Source organism: Myotis myotis, unplaced genomic scaffold (assembly GCF_014108235.1).
Source record: "Myotis myotis isolate mMyoMyo1 unplaced genomic scaffold, mMyoMyo1.p scaffold_m19_p_19, whole genome shotgun sequence".
Taxonomy (NCBI): domain Eukaryota; kingdom Metazoa; phylum Chordata; class Mammalia; order Chiroptera; family Vespertilionidae; genus Myotis; species Myotis myotis.
Genome location: NW_023416323.1, coordinates 34,910,488 through 34,935,489, shown reverse-complemented (window position 1 = coordinate 34,935,489; position 25,002 = coordinate 34,910,488). Strand labels below are relative to the sequence as shown.

The 25,002-nt window shown below is 40.8% G+C and overlaps 1 protein-coding gene across 2 annotated transcripts in view; it reads right to left on the bottom strand.

The window, feature by feature from the left end:
• Nucleotides 1–25,002, bottom strand: part of CDH8 (cadherin 8) — a 323,696-nt gene that overhangs the window by 24,809 nt on the left and 273,885 nt on the right. For both annotated transcript variants that reach the window (XM_036346731.1, XM_036346729.1), the window contains exon 10: nucleotides 17,771–17,888. In XM_036346731.1, the coding sequence (XP_036202624.1) occupies nucleotides 17,771–17,888 (118 nt within the window). The remainder of the gene's footprint in view (nucleotides 1–17,770; nucleotides 17,889–25,002) is intronic.

The following is a 25,002-nucleotide window of genomic DNA, read 5'->3' as shown; positions in this document are numbered from 1 at the left end:
TCACTAATATGCTTTTTCTTTTCAGATAAAGACAGTTGTAGAGCATTTAACTTGCTCAAGTTCACACCACTAATATATGTTATAGGCTAACCGTGCCCTAAAAGCCACTGATCTACACTGCCTTCCACCTTCTAGGAATGTGAATTTCATGTGAGTTATCCACCTAACCTACAGCTGTCTGGGTCTGTATTCTTAGCACCATTCCACTAAAGTTGACATTCTTCAGGATATATAGGAGCAAGGAAATGTGCTGAATATATGTTGAGTAAATAATGCCCCAGTCCTGGCTGGTGTAGCTCAGTGGTAGAGCATCAGCCCGTGGACCAAAGGGTCATGGGTTTGATTCCCAATCAAAGTCATGCAGCTGAGTTTTAGGTTTGTTCTCTGGCCACAGTTGGGGCACATGAAGGAGACAACTAACTGATGTCTATCTCACATCGATGCTTCTATCTCTCTCTCTCTCTCTCTCTCTTCCCCTCCTTCCCTTCCACTCTCTCTGAGGATCAATGGAGAAAGTATTATTGATAAGGATTAACAACAACAATAATAACGCACCATAGGGGACTTATACTGACATTTTGGCAGGACAATACCCATATTTTAAAGATGATCAAGTTGCCTGGGTCCAGAGTGTCTCTGACGTAACTATCTACCTCTCAGGGGCATTGTTAGGAGCAATGCAGATGGATTGTAAAAGTTAATAATACTTCTCCCTCTTGTCTTGCACGTTGGATTCTTTATTGATCCTTGTTGCAATCCTGTCACTATCGGCTTTCTGAAACCTTGGAATAACTTGGCACCGTGTGGCAAGTTATAAACCGCCTTGCTAAATGAGTTTTCTCGCACCGAGGTGATCCTAAAATGGCCTCTCTCATCTCTATAAGCTCTCCTATTTCACAGGGGCAGAATGAGGTTTGGAAGAACGCCAGCCCCATCAATATGCACGGAATGATCTTTGGGGTTTGGTCTGTGTTTGCAGAAATTGAAATTGTGAAACATTTATGCTCCTTCCATAAGCACACACACCTTCAGAGTTGCTATCGATTAAACGTTTGAAGTAAATCTCTCAGCTTTCTCATCTTTTTATTTGTATTTTTTGCCAGTTATAAAGGGGTCAACCAAGTTATGTAATAACCAAAAATATTTATAGCAACATAAAAGATTTGTCTTAAGTCCCTAATTAATTTGTCGACCTTGGTGAGATATTTTCCAGGCAAAATGGTGAAAGTATCAATTGGTTTCTTTGGGGGACATGGGATAAGGCAGAGGAATAAAGAGATGAGCTAAAACAAAGCAATAACAACAAAAATATTTATTTTATAAGCACAACTTAATGGAATTTTGGATATGGAGCTTACTGGGTTGGAAAATAAAAGTGTTTCTCAATTCCTGTCTCTCAAATAGTAAAAGAGGCTCAGAGTGTAAAATGACTTAGAGTAGAAGTCAACAAACCATGACCCTTGGACCACATCCAGCCTGCTCCTGTTTTCCTAAACAGTTTTATTGGAAATAGCCATGTCCGTTGCTTTATGTATTGTTTATCTGCCAAGTTACCATTAGAAAGGCAGTGACAAATAGATGTGCAAAAAGTATATGATCCACAAAGCATTTTCTGCTCCTCTATAGGAAAAGTTTGCCAACCCCTTTCATGGGGTTAAGTTCAAATAAAGGGTGTGACTGCCCTTTGTTAACATCTAAAGATTTAAGATGCTACTGCATAGAGCACCTTGACTAGAAAAACAAAATTTTAGGGCATTGTCTTAAAGCAGGCTGACATACTGAAAGCAGACGGAGATATTTCTCAAAAAGAATAATAGATGTGGTGTTTTGAGACATGGACTGGATCTGAATTGGACTCATAGGAAACCTATAAAGTATCAAAAACATCATCAACATGACCAAAATTAACTGAAAAAATTTTGTTGTTGTTGTTAAGGATATTTTTCCATTGATTTTTAGAGAGAGAGAAAGGGAGGGAGAGAGACACACAGAGAGAAACACCAATGTGAGAGAGACACATTGATTGTTTGCCTCCCACACAGAGATCGAGCCTACAAATGAGGTGTGTGCCCTTGACTGGAATAGAACCCATGACCCTTCAGCCCAAGGGCCAATGCTCCATCCACTGAGCCAAAATGGCTAGGAATGAAATAGTTTTAATTTAAAAAGAAATCTCAGGCACCTGGCAGATTAGAACACTCATCTGACAACATGGAATGTTTCTTGTATAAAACAAAGGATTTTGAAGGGATGACCCAAGAACACAGAGGACAGAGTCAGGAGCCATAGTAAACAATGAACTTGCAGCCATACCCAGAGAGTACATCCTGGCTCCTTCCTTACCCTTGAAATAGGATCTGACAACAAGTAATCAGGTAGATTTTAAATAGCTATGAACCAGTGACCTCTATATATCTCACATTCCTCCCCTATTAAAATGGGGATCACTAGTCCAATCATCCATTTTGATTTTCACCCTTTGCTTACCTTGGTTCAGTCATCCATTAAAGTAGAGACTGCAGCCAAGACGTCAAACAAGAGAAGGCTGAGACTTGGGAAGGCCGCAATTGAAGAATTGGGAAAAGATCAGCAAGAGCAAAGATGTGTCATTAGAGACTAATGGTAAGGCCATTCACTCTGTCATATTGCCAATTACTCTGTACAGATATGAAAGCTAGACAGTGAAGAGGGATAAAAATGGATTCATTTGAAATATGGTGTTGTTGGGGGAGAGCTCCACGGATTCCCTGGCCCACCAGACAAGTGGGTCTTAGAGCAAATTAAACCTGAACCATCACTAGAGGCCAAAATGACAAAACTGAAGCTTCCTACTTTGGGCACATCACGAGAAGGCAGGTTTCTTTGGTAAAGACAGCAATGCTGGGGAAATAGAAGGCAGCAGGGAAAGAGGAAGATTCCATCTGAGACCGGTTGACTCCATGGAAGAAGCCACAGGCATGAGTTGGCAGCAGCTGAGCAGGGCTGCTGAGCAGGACATCGTGGACATCGCTCATTCATAGGGTCACCAGAAGTTGGTTCCAACTCAATAACAGGTAACACATATGGGGACAGCTATGGTATCTTTTCAGTTCACAGTCTCCTGATTGAGAGAAGCTGAACCTGAGAAATCTCATCTGCATTTAGACCTGTTTCAGAGTTTAATAAGCTAATACCATGACTGCAAGAGGTTTGGGGTGAATCCAGGGATAGGGTGAGCATCTATCAAAGATGAAAAGAATAAGAAGGTTTGTAGAGAGAAAGTAGGCAGTGGTAGGCTATAGAAAATGAATATGAATATATATTGCTCTTTCTATCAACAGCAATATATATTCAGTAAATATCTTTAGGGCACTGTTTTAAAGCAGGCTGACATACTGAAAGAAGGAAGTATTTCTCAAAAAGAATAATAGATGTGGTGTTTTGAGGCATGGACTGGATCTGAATTGGACTCATAGGAAACCTATAAAGTATCAAAAGCATCATCAACATGACCAAAATTAACTAAAAATCAATGGAAAAATATCCTTAGGGCACTGTTTTAGAATATATATTGGAGTCCCTTTTCCCTTCCCTAATGAGGGCTGGCCGCATGACTTGCTTTGACTAAAGCGATGTGCTGAAAGAAACCATGTGAAAGGGAACATGTGATGCCTTGGAATCACAAGAACCCGAAGAATCTGCTCTCAGCTGGGAAACGATCTATCATTTGAGTTCGGGTTAACTTCCCAGAGGAGGAGAAACCCTTTTGAAATGAGGTCCCAGCTGTCCCAGCCAAAAGCCCTCCCAGGAGAGTGATCCAAGGTGCGCGTAGCTGAGTCTAGCCCAGATGGCAACTACAAAGCTAAGTACAGAAGCCCAACTTGATGACACAGAGGATTGTGACTAAGTTAAAGGGTTGTTGTTTTATGCCACCACAGGGGCTCATCAAGAGGCATTCAACGAGGCATCACTCAGCGACACAGTTCTGAGCAGATTGCCTTGACCTGCATCTTGAATTCCTAAGTCCAATTTAGCTGAATATTTAAATAATATATTACCACAGCCTATCTTGCGGATGGGTGAATGGAAGTAATGAGTCCTAGATGTATTAAGTTTACTTGGGACCATCTTTAGACCAGGTAATGACCATATGTGGACCCATTCACTTAAACAATGACCTCCGGAATCAGAATCAATGCCAAGATATTAGATAGAATGATCTTGGTGTTTAATTGACATTCGCTGAGATCATAACCTCCCCCTGCCTCTCTCTCTCCATCTGAAAAATGGAGATACTCCCCGTAAAGAAATGCTAGACACTCAGATGGTGTTATCACTATGATGTTATGTGTAAGTTAAAATGTATTGAGAGTCAAAGCTGGACCCTGAGGTCCCAAGAGTGGACCAGGGATTCTGTGCCATAAAGGTGGGAGAAAGAAAATAAGATACGATGCGAGGAAGTAAAATTAAACCACCTCCATTTTACAGATGTTTCCAGGACTCTTTCTGGATGCTAGTTCTAGTTGAATAGTAACCATCGCTACTATATATACGGAATCATCTATACACATTATCACGCTAAGCAGTCAATAAATGATAGCTATTATTAGGCATCACAATCTGTGTTAAATGCTTTACATCATTATCACATTGAATCCTTAAAATGATTTCTATATGAGGCATGATTCACCCCCCACACACACACACACACAAAAGCCACAGAAGCCCCCAGACCTTAAATCATGGGCCCACAGATTTAGTAAGTGGCACAGCAAGGAGTCCTACTTGGATCCATCATAATCTCAAGCCTGTGTTCTTTTTGCCAGTGCCACTGTCTCTTGGCTGGTGGAAATCCTAGACCAGCCGTGGGCAAACTACGGCCCGCGGGCCGTATCCGGCCCGTTTGAAATGAATAAACCCCCCCCCAAAAAAAAAGACCGTACCCTTTTATGTGATGATGTTTACTTTGAATTTATATGAGTTCACACAAACACTCCATCCATGCTTTTGTTCCGGCCCTCCGGTCCAGTTTAAGAACCCATTGTGGCCCTCGAGTCAAAAAGTTTGCCCACCCCTGGCCTAGACAGTGAGAGTGCTTTGTCAGGCGCAAACACTGACAATAGATAGCTGCCGGCTTTGTTTTCAGAAGTGCCTTTATGCAAGGCCAGGGAAAGGCTGAAGAAGCTGTCCACACACCATAGCGGGTTCTATGTCGATCAATATTGAGTCTCCATGTTTTCTCCTGACAAAATTCATAATATCAAGGGAATCTATCCTGGAGAAAGCCTTTGGTATCACCGTTTCTTAAGGTGTATCTTGGGTTCTCTCATAGTGGGAGTGATGGGGCCAAAGGGAGTGGACAGGGTCTCTGGTCCAGTCCCTCACCTGTGTTTCAAGCACAGAAGCTTCACGTCTACGTGTTATATATTATTAGAATACATTGAAAAGTATAGCATCATAAGAGGATGCTTCTATTAAAAAATCACACAAGTTGAAAACGTGTGCTGTATGCAAATTCCTATAGTGTAGAGGAGGCCAGCGGAGCATGAGAGGGGAAACCATTTTCCAAAGATCCTCAAAGATAAATGTACCCTAGAAATACAATTAGACCCCAGAAATCCAAAATCCTGCTTTCTTCTCCTTGTTGGACCTGCAGTGCGGCTGTTAGTAGATTGAGTTTCCCATGGATTGTGACGTGCAAGGAGATTTGGGTAAGTGTCCCTAAGTCCAATGTAGCTGACTATTTACATAATATATTACCATAGCCTGTCTTGAGGATGGGTGAATGGAAGTAACCAGCTCTAGATTTATTAAAAGTTTACTTGGACCCCCTTTAGACCAGGTCATGACCATATGTGGACCAATTCACTTAAAACAATGACCTTTGGAATCAGAGTTAATGCCAAGATACTAGACCCATGGTCGGCAAACTGCGGCTCGCAAGCCACATGCGGCTCTTTGGCTCCTTGAGTGTGGCTCTTCCACAAAATACAGACTTCTGCGCATGGGCCACGAAGTTTCAATCTCACCGTATGTGCACGCCCGCACGTGGTATTTTGGGGAACAGCCACACTCAAGGGGCCAAAGAGCTGCCTGTGGCTCGCAAGCCGCAGTTTGCCGACCACTGAACTAGACAGAATGATCTGTGGACACTATCCTCCATAACACCTTCGTCCTTCACCCACTAGATGCCAGTAATACCCCACTCCTTCCCCATCTGTGACATCCCTAGACATTGCTAACTGTCTCCTGGACTGCAAAACCACCCTCCATTGTGAACCACTGGCCTGATATTGGCACTAAAATTATTTATTTGATCATGATTTCTTAATGCTATCCAAAAGCAAACTAAACTCACAATCTAAATTTTTAAAAATATATTTCTATTGATTTCAAAGAGAGAGAGAGAAACATCAATGATATCAAAGATAAGAGAGAATCCTTCATTTCCTCCTATACACCCCCATCTGGGAATCAAGCTCGAATCCCAGGCAAGTTCCCTGTATGGGAATCAAACTGTGACCTCCTGGTTCATAGATGGATGCTCAACCATCGAGCCATGCCGGCTGGGCTAAACTCACAATCGAAAAAACAATTGCACTCATCTTAGAAAGGAAAAAAAAATAGAGTTTGAGTTAAGATGCAGCTTTTAGGATGTTTGTTTTGTGTGTTGTTTTTTTCTTAAAAACTGATTTATGGTAACTGAGTTCTGCAGGCACTGAAGTGTTTGTGGATGTTTCAAAATGACCTGCTTTTCATGAACATCAAATTTTTGATCTATTTTCAGAAGAAAAAAATGGATTGATAGCTGCTATCAAATTTGATAGCAGATCCTAGATATATATAAAAAAGTCTTCTTGCTGTAAAATTTTAGCTGCCTGTCACTTACATTATATTATGTCACAGCTCACAATGACATATTGCAATGTAATGCAATGTAAGTCACATAATAGACAACTACAATTCATAACTTTCTGAACTGGGAGAGTCATTCTTTACTGAGCAATTTCCCAAGGGAAATAAAGGAATCCCTCTGCTTGAGGTCATTCCCAGCACTGATGTGACTGGCCTGTTTGTACCTCATCTTCTCATTCTGTCCATACTCTATTTTTCCAAGCCGCCTTCCTGCTAAAACTGGCCTTCCTCCGCTTCTTCTGATGGGGATGAAACTGTCAATCAAGTGGTTTGCCTCCATTGAGAGGACCATTTTATATTAACTGTGACAGACACCTCTACATATAAACATGTGTCTTATTTCTGCAAAAGTGTATTCAAGCTCTACTTGGAGAGATCTTTCTGATAAATCAAAACAGAATCCAGTAATTAAATATCTTCCTAGCACTCTTATATGTCATGTACTTGACTGAAGCCTGAGAACATAAGCAAGGCTTGCAAATTCCCAAATAATGGGACCACAAGAACTATGTTCATTGCGTTCTTTTGGTGTATAAGAATAATTTGTTTATTTTATATGTCCAGAATTCTGCCCAAGTATACTAAGAAAGAGAATCTATAATATTGTAGAAGCATATCTTAAAATACATATATATATATATATATATATATATATATATTGATTGATTGATTTCAGAGAGAGGAAGGGAGAGGGGGAGAGAGAGAGAAACATCAATGCTGAGAGATTCATCGATCAGCTGTCTCCTGCATGCCTCTACTGGGGAGCGAGCCTGCAACCCAGACCTGTGTCCTGACTGGGAATTGAACAGTAACTACCTGGTTCATGGGTTGATGCTCATGATCTATTTGCAGCCACACTAGCCGGGCTAGAAGCATATCTTTTAATAATATTACCGAATATTTTAATTTGGGTGAGATTGCGGTACGATAATTTCTAGTGTTCCAATCCCTTCCATAGGAATTATTTCTTTCGAAGGTTGATAAAGAAGACAAAGTACATAGTGTGTCATGTAACTTCCAGGTACCGCCTTTGGCATTTATCCTACCTTCTTTCCTTTGTTCATCACAGCAATTCCGTTTTCACATTGTCAAACACTCTCTGTCCTCGACAGTTCAAAGCCTTGCCCAAAGTCACATCTTTATTAATCAGTGGATGCAGGACTTGTCTGATTTCAAAGTCTGGGATTTTTCTCCAAATACCGCATGTTTGCCCACTCAGTATGTTGGAATAGATGAGTTCTTATATCCCCAGCATGAACTCATTCATTTTGTACAAGAGGAAACTGAAGTCCAAGGGGAAGTAAATCACAGCGTGACCTTGATGGAATTAGCAATGAATGTCTGGCCAAGGGAAAGCGTGAAACTCAGGGAAGGATGATTACGCTCAGCATACCAGGTACAGTATCACCTTTTTTCCCCAGACTGCCCCAAGATAAACAGCCTTCAAAAGGCTGAGAATATTATACTCAAGCAATAAAGGAAGAAAATTCTAGTAGGCAATCTGCTAGGATGAAAGCAAGGCAATGAGTAACCCAGAAAGGTCCAAGGACATCAATTACTACCTTCATCTGTAAAGGACACCAGCACATTCATTCTGGTGGCACCTTAGACAACAGATAGAATAGAAAACAGTGAGAAAATGAACCTGATGTCATGTTCAGACATCGGCATTCTCTAGTTGCCAGGGACCTACGGTAAACATTATACATTGAAAGTTAGCTAAAACCCGTTCGCCGACAGGTGTCTGAACCAAGGATGCACAGGGAATGGAAACAACATGAACTGTGTATAGTGAGACTTGAATAAAAATTATAATGGATCACCAGCCCCAGCTCCTGGGCAGTGCTAAAGCCCCAATGACTGAAATGTCTATGAATCTCTCGGTGAATCTAGAGAGAGCCCACCACCATGATCATTCCCTGCATTCAGAAATATGTTGAAGTGGATGGTTCAACATAGTTTGTCTAGCCTGGCTAGTGTGGCTCAATTGGTTGAGTGTTGTCTCATGTACCAGGAGATAACCAGTTCAATTCCCAGTCAGGGCATGTGTCCAGGTTGCAGGATCAATTTCCCAGTGTGGGGTGTGCAGGAGGCAGCCAATAGATGATTCTCTCTCATCATTGATGTTTCTATCTCTCTCCCTCTCCCTTGCTCTCTCTGAAATAAATAAAAATATATTAAAACTAGAGGTCCAGTACATGAATTCATGCACGGGTGGGGTCCCTTGGCCTGGACAGTGATTGAGGCCTATCGGGAGGGCTGGCCAGCCGGGGGGAGGGACCCCAGGAGGTTGGCCGTCTGGGGACAGGGGCCGTGGGAGGTTGGCCGGTGGGGCGGGGGGCGGGGGAGCACAGGAGGTTGGCTGTGGGAGCACACTGACCACCAGGGGGCAGCTCCTGCATTGAGTGTCTGCCCCCTGATGGTCAGTGCACATCATAGCAACTGGTCAACTGGTCATTCTGGTCATTCCACCATTCGGTTGCTGGGTTTTTATATATATAGATAGATATTTTAAAAAACACATAGTTTGTCTAAGCTCAGGCATAATGAGGACACCGATCTGAAACTCACACGGAGACTTAATTGGCCATGACACAATGTATATCACCACCCTGACCAGCCAAATGCTTTGTCAGAGCAGGAGCTATGAAATGCATGAAAGCCAATTCTTCTTTATGTAGGGCCAGTTTCATAAGCTGGGCAAGGTCCAAGAGGAAACTGTTTATGACAGTGTAGATGTTAGAATATGCAATCATTCCAAAATCATAGTACTTTGCAGGCCAGCCTGTGAATTTCTAAACTGTATAACAAAAATCCATGCTAAATTATAGCACTCTTCTTTGCAAATTCAAATTAGTCTAAGACTAAGTCCTAGGAGAACAAAAATACACTGTACACGAGGGTATCTATGTACAGTGTCTGTCTGATTCACTGCTTTATCCCCAGTGTTCAGGGTATTGCCTGTTACATGCTACACACTATAAAAATATAGGTGTGGAATGGGTGAATAGAGATATAACGTGTTACTAACAATCTCAGAGGACAGTGGAGGAGACATCCGTGGTGTCATGTGCCTGCATCAGCAGGTCGCACACTGTTCTGAGAGCAAAGCAAAGCAAACAAATTAAACAGCATCTGATCAGCACTCTTCTACTCTGCTCACAGATGAGGGGAACCTGACTTACTTTGAATGATAGGAAATTATCTAGGCTGAAAAGGGTGGTAGCAGAGAATGTATATTCCAGACAAAGGAAGAGGAGGGGAGATTTAAAAAGCATTATTGGGTCCGGCCGGTGTTGCTCGGTGGTTGAGCGTCGACCCATGAACCAGGAGGTCACAGTTCAATTCCCGGTTTAGGGCACATGTCCAGGTTGTGGCCTCAAACGCCAGTAGGGGGCATGCAGGAGGCAGCTAATCCATGATTCTCTCTCATTATTGAGGTTTCTATCTTTCTCTCCCTCTTCCTTCCTCTCAGAAATTAATGAAAACATCGTCATTGGGTTTGCACATTCAAGCCAAAGGTTGCATAAGGGGCATATAAGATGATAGTGAGGTATAAGGAAGAAGGTGATGGAAAATAAAGTTGGGGAGAGAGACAGCCATCATTGCCCTTTTTAAAGTATACTGGCACTGGTTGTTTGCTTTTTTCATCTGTTTGAAATTCTGTATTTAGCATCGATGATCTTCATAACCTGGCTATTTACCATGAGCTCCTAGCGCCTATCATTTTATCAGCTCTCAAATATCCCATTTGTCAATAGACAGAAAGCTGTATGCAATAGGACCTAGATATAGAAAGCCCAGGCCTATGGAAACCTGTAATTTTTAGACACTATTTTACTCTTTGATCATGATAATGATTACGATAATGAAGGTTACATTCAAAGAACGACTTACACAGATACTCTCCTTTCTCAGTGAGTGGAGACATGTTCAATCATTACCCTGTCAGGTAAGGGACCCAAGTAGCAGCATATTGTTGGTTATCACCCAAGTGCCTTATTTTAGGCCTCTTATTATTATTTTTGTTTATTGCATTGGGTAGATGAGCAAGATTCCGAAGGCTCACAAAATTGGAGAAGAAAGAGAAGAAGAGAGGAAAGAAACTAACATTTAATGAGTACCTTCAATTTGCTAGAAACTGAACTTAGCACATGTTTATTTTTTACCTTAAATTGATCTTTTCTGATTAAAAACAACAGTATTTCTCTTTTACGAGTAAAGAGTCAAGATTTTTCAGTTGTGTGTGCAACTGACACAAATCTCAATATTCCTAACGATGAAGTCTGCAGTCCTCTATTGCACTGGGCTCTCTTTTACCATTCATTCTAATTCATCCCAAGTCAACCTTTTAAAATTTTTTTAAAAATATATTTTTATTGATTTCAGGGAGAGAGAGATAGAAACATCAATGATAAGAGAATCATTGATCAGTTGCCTCCTGCACAGCCCTTACTGAGGATCGAGCCCGCAACTTGGGCCTGTGACCTGAGCAGGTATTGAACTATGACCTCCTGGTTCATACGTTGACGCTCAACTACTGAGTCACACCCAGCTTGGCTGTAAAAGAAATTCTTAACTTCTGAAGGTACTCTTGGACTATCACAAAAAGAATAAGACAGATACGGAAACTGTTCAGAATAACAAGACTTTTACAAAAAGCAAAGAAAATCTAGTTTTCTGGACCAAACTATACAGTCATAGGCAACTTGGGAAGTGGAAGTAAAGATCTGTTAGGTGTTTTTACTAGCTTGCACATCGTCCTTAATTACAGTTTAGACGACAAAATGAAACATAAATGGCTTTTTGTCAACGGAACATTGCTGGAAGCATAAACAATAAATTATGAATTACTGAAGCAGAAACTTTTGTGGATCATGGATGCATAATGCTATTCTGCATATTCAGGATCCCAGGTGGACCTCCTGCTTCATGCAAATGGAGTACTACCTCTCAGGATTCAACCTTGAGACCAAGCGCCCTGCTTCATCTTCGCAAGTGCTGACACCTTAGATGAAAGAGGCCTCTGGTCAATGTTTGGCGCTGTGCGTGGTGTTGTGAAAAAGCCCGGTGTGGGCAGAGCAGATGGCGTCAGCATATTAGAAACATACATACATAGGTATTCATTACCACAGGCATGCAAGCACACCGTTTGCACTTGTTGCTTGGGTATGGTTGCCTGGGAAACCCAGCAATCATGAATCTGCTCAGCTGAAGGGCGGAGGCTTTTGTAAAGGCCACTCAGGGAAAGAGATGTTCTTTCAGAAAGTCCTGTTTGCTCCAAAGCAGCCTGGAGTGATGGGAGAACTCAAGGAGGTCCAAGGTGGCCAGAGAGAGGGCAGGGGCTTCTTAAGGTGGCTCTTCCAGATTCAGTTCAGCCCAGAGGGGGCCCAGCTGGCTTAAGGTGGACACGAGAGGAACTCTGCCTCAACCCCTGCACGCTGAGCACAGGAGAGGCACGCCTGAAGACTCAGCCCAAGAGAGATGGAGGATGGAGGGGGCCAACTCCGGCTGGGTCGGGATCAGGGAAACCCACCTGCATTTCCAGGCAGCACATTTTAGTTTTGTGACAAGAGAACCTTGACATAAGCTGACATGACTCAAAAGAGCAAAGAGAGACCTGTCTAATTTTTCAGCTTATGCAAAAGAATTCCCACAGAGTATGTGTGTTGGAAGGTTGATACGCTAGAAGGGAAAGTAACCTTAACAAGTTGGAAGTGGGGGGTAGCCCTGGTGTGAAGAAAGCCGAGTTTCATTTTGGAGAAAAAGAAAAAAAGACAAAGCCTTCATATTCAAAACCAGACCCAGAAACCCTGCAGCTATTTCTGTGACTGGCAAATATTGGCATTATTTCCCCACCTTCTCCTCCTCCTCCTCCTCTTTCTATTGCTTTTCCTTTTATCTATTATGAAACCCTTATGACGGCAACACGTCGCTAAGCAGATTCCTTGCAATGCAATCTAGTGAGGACCAGGGTTTTCACAATCTCCAGTGAGCCCACTTTCAGGATCACTGTATCGCATCCCTACGTCAATGGAGTTAAAGCTGCCAAGAGACCTGGGTGAGGATAATAAGCTAGAGGAGATGGGCCATCGAATGGGCATCTAGGAATGAATGGCTTCGTATCATGAGCACCATGTCCCATTACTGATGTGGCTTTCCTATGTGCCAGGCACTGTGCTGAGGGCTGTCTGAGCCCTGGGTTATACATGCCCACGGCAGCATAGGCATACCCACGCATACCTATGGGGCAACGGGCATTGCTATCCTGGCATCACAGATGAGGAAACTGAGGCTTAAAATAACTTGCCTGTAGTCATTGCTCTAACAAGGGATGCTTCTAGAGGATAAAAAGACATAAAACACATACTTCTTGAAGTTGGCCAACAGGTGAAATGGAAACCCTCCAAAACCAAGCATGAATTATATCCTCAACAGGTGACCACATTATGGACATTGGGACAATCCAAGACGCATTTATTCCAATGCTCTGATCAACATTTACATTATTCAGACCAATTACCATGATTACCTTTACAGTGAGATGCTTATCAAGAGAATTTTGGTCAAAAAGAAGCTCTCGAGAAGAGAAAAAAAATTATCATCATCAGGCACTTTGGTCCCCCTGCCGTCTTTTCTTAAGCCTAACCAACTATAATGAAGGCCAAGTACAACACCTACTTCTTTTCTTCCCAGAGGCCCTCCTTAGTGAGCAGAGCTATATGTTTTTCCTTATTTCTCTATACACCCGATTCAAATACTTCAGTATAAAACATGAAGACTCCACTTTCACTACTGCTTTCTGGCCATTCCAGTCAAGTCTTTTACCTACAATGTGCAGGTTGGATAAGATCAGGTTTCTGCCGGCCTCAAATCTTCAGCAAGATATTCCTGGGAAAATGTAAATGGACCTGGAACTCCCCCATTTGTTATATTTAATTGTTGACTATCTTCCATTTTCACGATTGGAAACAAATACTGAAATGTGGTCAGCAAAATTCCTTTTGTTTATAAATATACCTAACTGGAAAATGGAGAAATTGATGTTGGGGTCATATAACTTAGACAAGTCAAGGCGATATGATGGTTTGGTATGTACATGTAATATAAGTGACTCATCACATTTTGATCTTTGCTTTCACCTTTATTCCTATTAAAGGCTGCTTTCCTGTTCTGGCAGATATATGATTCTCCTACATTCAGAAAGAGAATTCTATGTGAAATCACTCAACTGTGTAGGGGATAAGAGACAGCTAATTTCTATCTCATTTCGTCTTTGATTCTGAATTAGTCGGCTGAAAATTGCAGTAGGACCAATCTAGATGAGAGAAGGAGATCATAGTGACTTCAAGTTGAAAGACACAGCTGTGAGTTTCTTAGAAAACTCCAAGTACTGCACCCATTTCCTTTAAAGATCTCATTTAAAAGGGGGCCCATCCACCCATCAGTTATGAATTTGAATACTTTGACTATCTCCAAATTGTAACCTTCATCAAGAGGGAAGAGTCTTACAAATTATGATGTGCTCAATAGAGAAACATCAGCTATTGATCATTTTAAAGTCCATCGTAAAAAGAAAATAATTCTCACCATATTATACCATTTGATTCCTGCCATGTTTTAAACAGAAAATAGACCATAGTTTTAACATAAATAATGTCTAGTATTTGGACTTTTGGTTGATTGTGTGTGTGTGTGTGTGTGTGTGTGTGTTCTCCCATCATTAATAACAAGGAATGAGTAACAGGTTCATAAGCTATCTATCTATATATCTCCAACATTTTAAATCTGACAGTTTCTTTCTATTTGTTTCTACATGTTAAGAAGAGACGAATTGCTTTTTCTATTTCACAGTAACTATTCAGATACCAAAAAGTAGTGGTCGATGGAGCAAAGCACACGACTTTCTAGTACAGGAAAAGGAAGATATCCCAAAGACCTGTGGGTTCATAGCTTATTCCATGGAGATGCTGAATATTTGGGTCCTAAATCCATAATCACAGTGAACATATGTCCTGGTTTCCAAAAGGTAGTCCTGGTTTATGGTTTTTATAGGCATCAATATAAATGCAAATAGCAACCCCTTTCACTTAAAACAATGTCCCAGTTGAAATAATAACTTCTATGGCCATTCTTTGCAAAATAAATAAACACATAATTTAAAAGACACAATCATGGCACAAAGAGTGTGCTTTCTGTCCTGAGTAACTTTGCAGTACCTGACATCTTTTTCCCCCAATTATTTCATACACACACACACACACACACACACACACACACACACCTGTAGCTTCCATTTTCTAGTTCCAAAATAAAACAGATAATCCATATGCCTTTAACTATTCTATTACAGGGTTTATTGAAATGTATGAGGGAGCTAAAATATGGGTTTGTAAGTGTAAAATCTTTTACTTCTACTTATTCCAAAAATTAGAGAAAACATATGACATTCATTCACGGTAGGGCTGAAATGTCCTCTTTCAAAGGTTTAGGGAATAACGAATACAGTACAAAACTATGCTTTCACTGACACCCAATAACAACCTCTCATTCATTCAAATATCTATTTAGCACCTTCCATGGGCCCTACCTATAATGTGCATATCTTGAAACTACAGGAAGCACAGAAAATTCCAGAAACTCAGAACCTTAGAGATGAAAAAAAAAACAACAAAAAAACACCAAAACAAAGAGTCAACCATGGGACTGAAGGGTCCCAGGTTGGATTTTGGTCAAGGCTACATACCTCAGTTGCAGGCTCAATTCCCAGCTTGGTCAGGATGAGTACAGGAAGCAATGAATCCATGTGTCTCTCACACATATTGATGTTTCCCTCTCTCTGTCTCTCTCCCTCCCTCCCACCCTCTCTAAAAATCAATGGAACAGACTGCTGAAGCTCAGAGGGAAGGCGGGGGTGGGTGGGAAGAGATCAACCAATGAACTTGTATGCATATATGCATGACTCATGGACACAAACAATAGGGTGGTGTAGGCCTGGTATGGGGTGTGGGGTGGGTTAGAAGGGGTCAGTGGGGGAAAAGGGGGGACATATGTAATACTTTCAACAATAAAGATTAAAAAATAAAAATAAATCAATGAAAAAAACATCCTCCATTGGATGTTTAACAAACATTGAAGGATTAACCAACAAACAAACAAAACAAAGCAAAGTAAGCATGGGTACTTGGGCATGCACTTCCAGCTCAGTTTGAAATTTCTGAGGGGATTTCATGTTAGCCATATTTATGTGACTTCCAAGAAAAAGAAATCTTGGCACTATTAACTAAAAAACGAAGGCAATGTACTTGGATTAGAGTTCTTAATTAGGGAAGTCTAACAAATGAGTACTCTGGGACTGAGGAGAAGGCAGGATTTTGTCTCTGTAGAGTTAAGAATAGTGGAAGCCAAATAAATGAGTAACATCTCTATAATGACTTTCTCATTTCCTTTTCTGCGATGCCTCTACATTTATCAAAGCATACCCAATGAACTATGTAGCGTTACGTTAAAAAGTTAAGGCCATAACATATTTAACAAGAGCCTAAAATGTTATTTTCTTTCATAAAGGAAGTGGTATCAACATTCACTATTTCCTTGAAACAGGACATAGCAAATAATCCAAATGATTGCCATGAACCAAATTTTCCTCTTCTGGTTGAGCACAGCTTTTATATAGACCATTCATAAATCTAAACAATTGTCTGTCGTTAAGCCAGAAGACAGCCTGAGACAATACATTTATTTTGTTAATCATTCCGTAACAGCTGAAATTTAGACTTAAACACATCCGGGCCAAAATAAGCAGTTAAAAACCCTTGTTAAATAGACAGCGGCTAGGGAAACAAAAATGTACATGTAAATGTAAAATAGATTTTTTTCCCAGTTCCCACCAGGCACCATCCACAGTTATGACAATATTATTGATTATATTCCCTATGCTGTACTTTACATCACCACGCATATTTGGTAACTGCCAGTCTGTACTTCTCAATCCCTTCACCTCTTCCACCCCATTCTCCAAACCTCCTCCCCATCAGAGAGACTTTTATAATGATCTATGACCTTCATATCTAATAGGCAATTGTTAAGGGAAATACTTAATCCAAACTTGGTTCTCAGCAACTAATGACATACGGAGCGTTCCCCCAAAATGTATACACATTTTAACAGCTGATAGCTCAATTCTGAAAATGAAATGCATTTTAATAAACACTGTCTTTATAATTATTCAAAGTGTGTGTATACATTTTTGGGGGACACCCTATCCATTAAATGTCCTCTGTCAGTGAGAGACTTATAAATAAATCGGGTCTTATTAGCTCCAAAATAACAATGATAAGGAGTGTCGTTCAAGCAGGATTTTCTGCTCTAATTGCTATTGTCAGTGTTGGTATACAGGTTTAAACAAATGCCTGGAATGTGCACCCACAAACCAGGCACAATTAGAACAGGCTTTCCCTAAAGCCTTGGTAGGAAACAATGATATGTTTCTTTCTGATATGAGTATATATAGTTGCTAATTAAATCTTAACAACTGAAAAGCATAAGCCAGATCCTCCCCTAACAGTCATGTCAGTATCTCAAAATTCCTGCAACTTTCAAAAGGGTTAAACCTTACAGTCCATTTTCAAAAAGAAAGTGATTGAGGTATACCCTGGGATGAAATTAACATGCACATTAACAATTTGCTTATCTACTGTTTCAATATTGGAAAGAGGAAGTGATGTAATTACCATGCCATTAGGCTAATAAGCTGGATTTCAACTGCTCATGAATGAACAAAAATTATTGTATTGACACGTTCAGTCCTATTATGAACTCACATCTTATTTTCCAAGGTATATGGCGCCCCCTTTCTCAATGCTAATATATTTACCTTCATTTTTCTTGATGGTAAAATTCGGATTGTTGACCATTTCTGGAAGAAGACTGTATAAGAAATAATGGCCGTTTTTGGGATCATCTTTGTCCATGGCACTCACCGTTTGAATGACCTGTAACATAAAAGTTGACGTCAGCATTTCTGATGACATCGATGGTTTGAACCGCCTTTCAATTTTCTAAATGGTCCTGGATGGCTTGTGCCAAGAATAAGGAGAAACACTCATCACTTTAAAACCTCAGCTTTGATGAGCTGGTGAAAATTGAGGTCATTACCTTGGTGTCCATTGGGTGTCTGGGGCTTGAAATAGCATATTTAAGGGTATTTTGCAAATTTCCACTGGGCAATGATATGTTTCTTTCCAGTTTGAGTATATACAGGTATCTCGAACGAGATTTGGAATTGTCACAGTGATTGTAGTGTGGCCTTTGAGACGACGGCCTAGGACAGTGATGGCGAACCTATGACACGCGTGTCAGAGGTGACACGCGAACTCATTTTTTTGGTTGATTTTTCTTTGTTAAATGGCATTTAAATATATAAAATAAATATCAAAAGTATAAGTCTTTGTTTTACTATGGTTACAAATATCAAAAAATTTCTATATGTGACACAGCACCAGAGTTAAGTTAAGGTTTTTCAAAATGTTGACACGCCGAGCTCAAAAGGTTCGCCATCACTGGCCTAGGAGGTAAAGGACTTGAATCTTGAGTCCTCACAACCCTTCTTTAATATTCCTCATCAGGTTGCATGTGTTTGCCAACTACAATGTTCCTTGACACAAATGTCATTGTAACAAAGCTTTCTGAAGACTTGCATCTGTTCCCACCCAACAATGAATACTGTTTTTAAAGCGAGTAGATAAGACATGCAAACAATGCTTTGGGGTGTATCCTGAGATGAATAAATTACAGGGATTAGAAGAATTACCACCGCACAGAGAAACGTTTGCTCAGATACGCGTACTCGGGTCCCGGATGAATGTGCTTATTGCATTTGCAAAGCTGCATTAACTTAGGGCGAAGTTATTTCTTGGGATGTCAGAGAATTAGCTTAATAATTCTCATTTATGGTTCTGTGATATTAATCACTTCAATCAGAAACCCTGGGCAAACGCTACCGTAGGAAACACATTATAGCTTATACCTCATGATGAATAACTACAACACCGTTTCTATAAGAGATGCTTGTGAAGCATGACTGTCAAGGTGATATCAGATTCGCCATAAACAATTTAACAGGGACATGCTCTCACGTGTATGAAGTTTAGAGACGGCAATGATGAAGCCTAATATGTTATGTCTGTTAGAACAATTATACCCCATTCAACTCTGCCAATTTCACTAAAGAGGGAAAAAATGGATGGCTTCTTTTTAAGAAAGCGACATCATTGCCTTGGAACTTGTCACCTAGAGGATGCGAGAAGCACACTTTCAGAACACTTTTAGCAGCTGTGGCGATTTGCATTGTATCTGGTACATGCTATGTGAGAAGCAATGCAGTAAGGTTATTTGAGGCCTGAATGAAATAACCTCTCTAGTCTACTTCTCCATTATTAAAATGGGACATATCTGGCTTGGTAGATGTTTTACTTCTGCTAAGGACCTTATGAAATGTCTTCCAATTGTACTTAGCTTGAGTCACAATATCACCAAAAGTAGCACAAGATATAACTCATGGTTAAGAAAGAAATGTAGTCGTTAAGGTGATGGACTCTGAAATAAAGCCGTCTTGATAGAAGTCATAATTTCACTCTTCACTCGTTGCCTGACACTCAACTCTGAAACTCAGTTTTGCTGCATCCCTAAATTAAAAATCTGCCAGGGTTGCTTTGATTACTGATGTAAATTCATGTCAGATGCTCAAGGAAAATTAGTCACCATCATTATTATTGTTTTTGACTTTAGGGTCACTATTGTTTTTTTAATGGCATGGCACCTTGATAAGTGTTATTTAAGGAGGTCCCTGACCTCATCGGATTAGATGGAAATGCCCTATGTCTGCTATATATAATCGCCTAGCACATTTGCCTTGACATTTTAAGTATGGAGACATGCCCTGGGATTCCCCTTTTAGCAAAATGAAAGAATAAAAGGTACCAGGGGAGAAGCTGTGAAACACAGATTAACTCTTTTGTGGACAGCCTACATATGCAAATATTTATCAGGGGAATGTGATAATAGCCTCCTAATAGGCAACAGAGCAGGAAGGAGTTACTGGTGAGCAGGTGTGGCATCCCTGTAGCCAATTTTGCTTCAAAAGGACTTCTATTCCTGGATGCACCTTCTGAAGAAGTAACTCCTAAAGCATGTAAGCACATGTGAAGAATAAAGGCAAATAGTCCTGGCTGGTGTGGCTCAGTTGGTTGGGTGTCGTCCCAGGCACTAAAAGGTTGCTGGTTTGAGTCCCAGTCAGGACACATGCCTGGGTTGAGGGCTCAATCCCTGGTAGGGGGCATGTAGGGGAGTATGCAGAAGGCAGCTGATCGTTGTTCCCCTCTCATCAATGTTTCTCTCTCTTTCCCCCTCTCTTCTTCTCTCTCTAAAAATCAATAAAAATATTTTTTTAAAAAAGAATAAAGGCAAATAGAAAATTTCTTGAAAATCTGTGGTGGAAATCATTCATAACTAAATGCATTCTAACAGGATAGTTAGTGGGTAGAGCTGCTATAGACAGTAACTCTCTTAATGTTTCTAAGTAATCTACATGACAAAGACTCATACATGCTGGCTAGTGCAGCTACACAAGTTATTTAATTAAGCCACCACTACCCAAACAATAAAAAAACATAATCATTTAGCTTACCTCAAATAAAGGAGCATAATTGCCTGTTATACCACATCTCAGAAGTTTGGTGCAAACATTACGCCTGCAATGAACATGTTTTCCCCACCATTTATTTAAGCCAATAACTCTGTTAGATGTGCACCTTTTTTGAGCCTACTCAATCACAAAGTCTCAGGGCGGGGTCTAGGAGTCTACATCTTAGTCTTCTAGGATGGTGATTCTGCTGCATGCATTGGTCTGAGAACTGTTTTGAGCCCAGGGAGGCGGTTGGTGTCGAGAGCTCCCACATTATTATTCATTAGGAGCCTTTGCATTGTCAACCTCACCTCACGCTCAGTGCATAATGTGCTGCAGAAAAAGGGATGAAACGGTAAATCTGTAAATCAACTTCCAAATATCCTGTGAACTGGAAATGGCTAAGACTTTGGTTGGAACCATTTTTGACACCTGATTTTATTTTCATGCAGATGGCCACTGTCTGGTCATTTTATCTCAGAGTAGACGCCTGGTAGATCACTTGAAGGACTTTCTGTCATTAAAATGCATTAGGTGCCCATCTTAAAAAGGCTGGCATTTTCATTGATGTAAGAACATCTGAATACACTTAGCTTTAATCAATAGAAGAAAAAGAACACGTTTATGCAAGGAAGTGCCTCTCCACACAAGACTTTTTACAGACACACAGAAGAGATGGCAAAGGAAGGCCGCACACATGTCCCACGGAGAGCTACTATGACATCAATTAATTTTTAAATAATTGGACAGGTATTTCATGAAAATGACAAAAACAATTCTGGAGAGTACAAAGTTATTTTTTTTTTTTAGAGTACATGTAAAGCATGCAGTTAAAATATTTTCCCTTCTACCAATAAAGTTACAATATAATTGAAAAATCTAATGTTTAGTAATTTATTGTGGAATAATTTAAAAGGAAGCTGAGAGCTAATATGCCTCTCTATCAGAAAACCTAAGTATATGTGGATGTTGGGATGAGGAAGTAAATTCTAGGGCCCTGCTTGGGTTTCTATGGCAGCAGACAGCTGTTGGTTTCTCTGAGACTACTGATTTGAAATAACCTGAGGCATGACACAGAAAACAATGAGCATCATGGGGCCATATCATAATTCAGACTGTTTTCAAAAAAAACTACTCATTGTTTATCAATAACACTATGCCTAAGTTAGATACTTATTAGCAGAATTTATTAAACTTTATTTTAGACTATTTTATATTTACTCAAAAAATATTTAATAGTGGCCAGAGTGGTTCAGTGGTTGACCGTTGATAATTCCTGATCAGGGCACATGCCAGGGCTTTGGGCTCCATCCCCAGTGTGGGGCATGCAGGAGGCAGCCAATCAATGATTCCCTCTCATCATTGATGTTTCTATCTATCTCTCCTCCCTTCCTCTCTGAAATCAATAAAAATATATTAAAAAATATTTAATAGCTGTAGGCCATTACTATCAGTAACTTTTTTTAAAAAAAATATGTTTATTGGTTTTTTACAGAGAGGAAGGGAGAGGGATAGAGAGTTAGAAACATTGATGAGAGAGAAACATCGATCAGCTGCTTCCTGCACACCTCCTACTGGGGATGTGCCCACAACCAAGGTACATGTCCTTGACCAGAATTGAACCTGGGACCCTTCAGTCCTCAGGCCGATGCTCTATCCACTGAGCCAAACCGGTCAGGGCTGTCAGTAACTTTTTAAAAGGCAAGTAGTCAGGAAACAAATACATTTCTAATTATCTGATCTGTTAACAACCAAAAAACCTACCATGGGATCTATTAGAATATCTCCTATCAGTTCCTGTCTATATTATTCATTGATTTATTTTGTTCTGAGGGGATGAGTTCCTATTTTGTTTGTTTGTTTCTCCCTCTCTGCCATTGCAAAAGTCTGGCTATTTTTTTTAAAAATATATTTTATTGATTTTTTACAGAGAAGAAGAGAGAGGGATAGAGAGTTAGAAACATCGATCAGCTGCCTCCTGCACGCCCCCCAGTAGGGATGTGCCCGCAACCAAGGTACATGCCCTTGACCGGAATCGAACCTGGGACCCTTTAGTCCGCAGGCCGACACTCTATCCACTGAGCCAAACTGGTTCGGCAAAAGTCTGGCTATTTTTTATCTTTCTTTTTTTTTTTTAGGGAAAGTAGATGAGAGAGGGAAAGACAGAGAGAAACACTGATGTGAGAAACACATGGATTGGTTGTCTCCTGCATGTGCATGCGCCCAGACCAGGGCCCTGGCAGGGAAAAGCCTATAACTAAGGTACCTGCCTGGAACTGAGCCCTGAACCCTTTGCTCCATAGGCTGATACTCTGTCCACTGATCCAGATCGGCTAGGGCAACAGTCACTTTCTTAGGTAAAACTTAACTTTCTCTTTCTCAGAAGATTTTTCTGTAGTGAATTGGAAGGGGGTGAAGGAGAGAAGAAGGAGTCAAAGGTGGTGCAGAAAAGACAGTAGTGATTTTGGTTTTCTACTGCTTCTTCTGCCGATCATTGCCTATTCATTTCTGATTATCAGTATGAGCTTTCCTGAAATGCTAACTTCTATTTCTTTTTCTTTTTATTGATTTCATAGAGGAAGGGAGAAGGAGAGCTAGAAACATCAATGATGAGAGAGAATTAATGATAGGCTGCCTCCTCCCCGCCCCCTACTGGGGATCGAGTCCCCAACCCAAGTATGTGCCCGACAGGGAATTGAACCATGATCTCCTGGTTCATAGGTCAACGCTCAACCACTGAGACATGCATTCCATTATGCATACAAGATAAACCAGTTATAACACTGATAAATTTTTAAAAAAGAAGAAAATAATAGGGATGTGAGGAATTATACTAAAATTCACACCATAACCCAGTTATTCTCAATTATTTCAATACTGAATAACATAGTTCATATTAGCACCATTCATATCTGCCGGGAGCCAGTCCATGCTTGCTGTTTCAAGGGACCTGGCACATATGGCATACTGTTCTTAATATGTTTGCTCACCTTCTTGGCACTATGTGTTTTAACCAAGGTCACCTCTCTGAGAAAGGTTGTTTCCCCAGGTAGGAATTTTTCCCTGAAGTCAGGGAGGGAATAAAACCTCTTAACTAAGTGCCAGGCGGGAAATTAATCACTTTAACTATGAACAATCATGCTTAAGCTACATAATCTTTACTCCCTGGAATGGAGATAAGAAACGCCCTAACCTTTGTAATAGAGATTGATAGGATTGAATCAACTGGTATAAATACAGATGTAATAAGACAGAACTTAGAACACAGAACTTAGGACACAGAACTCAGAACACAGAACGAAGAAGACAGAACTCAGAAGAAGGAACCTACACAGACAGAAGAACTTCGCTGGAGAGAACATGGCAAAAGATCCTGCACTGAACCTGACTACAGAAATTGGCAAGAGAACCTGACTAGAACCTGGTAACTGAACCTGGCTGGAGAACCTGGACAGAACCTGGCTGGAGAACCTAGCAAGAGAACATGGACACAGACCCTGGCAGGAGATCCTAACCAGAACTTCGCTAGAGATCCAGACCAGAACTTGGCTGGAGATCCTGGCTGGAGATCCTGGCTAGGCTGCTGATCAACTGAACACTGTCTCCGTGTCCTTCCTTCTTCGCCGACTCTGCCTACGCCTTTGGGAACCCCTGGACCTGCTGGGGTTGGACCCCAGCACATATCCATTAGCACCATTAATGGATAGGTCCTGGATATTTGTTAAAAATAATTTGCATAGTAGTCCAGTCTCTACCAAGACTTTAATTTTTCTACCCAAAGTGTTTCCCCATGTTCCATTTTTTCTGCATGAACAAATTCCTTGCCTTTACAAAGTATTAGGTGGCCATTCAGAGCATGTACCTGGGGGTCCGGCCTACAGACAGCACAGCGGGGGAATGAATGGAGATGAGGCTGTATGTCAGTCTTTTAAACATGAAGTCCGCAGTCCTTTGGGGGACACCCGGGCCTTTCTTTCATAAATTCACGGTAGCCCTTCCAACATTCTCTGTAATTTCAGTCTCTTTTCACTCCCCTTCCCTTTACTAAACTAAGTTGGGGTAAAATGATACAGAGAAAGGGCTCCTGGAAAATGTGTTTATACAAAATTGGGATTTTTCCAGTTCCTCCTGCCTCGTATTTTATGTTGTTGGACCCTGAATATTTTATGTGTCTTGTGTACACCTCTGAAATGATCTTTTTTTTCCCTAAATCACTCTACCACTTGCTTTGCTTTGAAAACCTCATTAGTAGGATAAAACCCACAGTTATTAACACAGCTTTGAAATCTCAACTGCCTTTTCACACTTTTCTCCTCTCGATCTTCTACTCTGTTACCTCCCAGCAGTATTTCCTGATGCCTCCTGGACATTAGAAACATCGCTTCCTCCACTGAAACTGTATCCTGTTGTTTACTTTCCTGGAG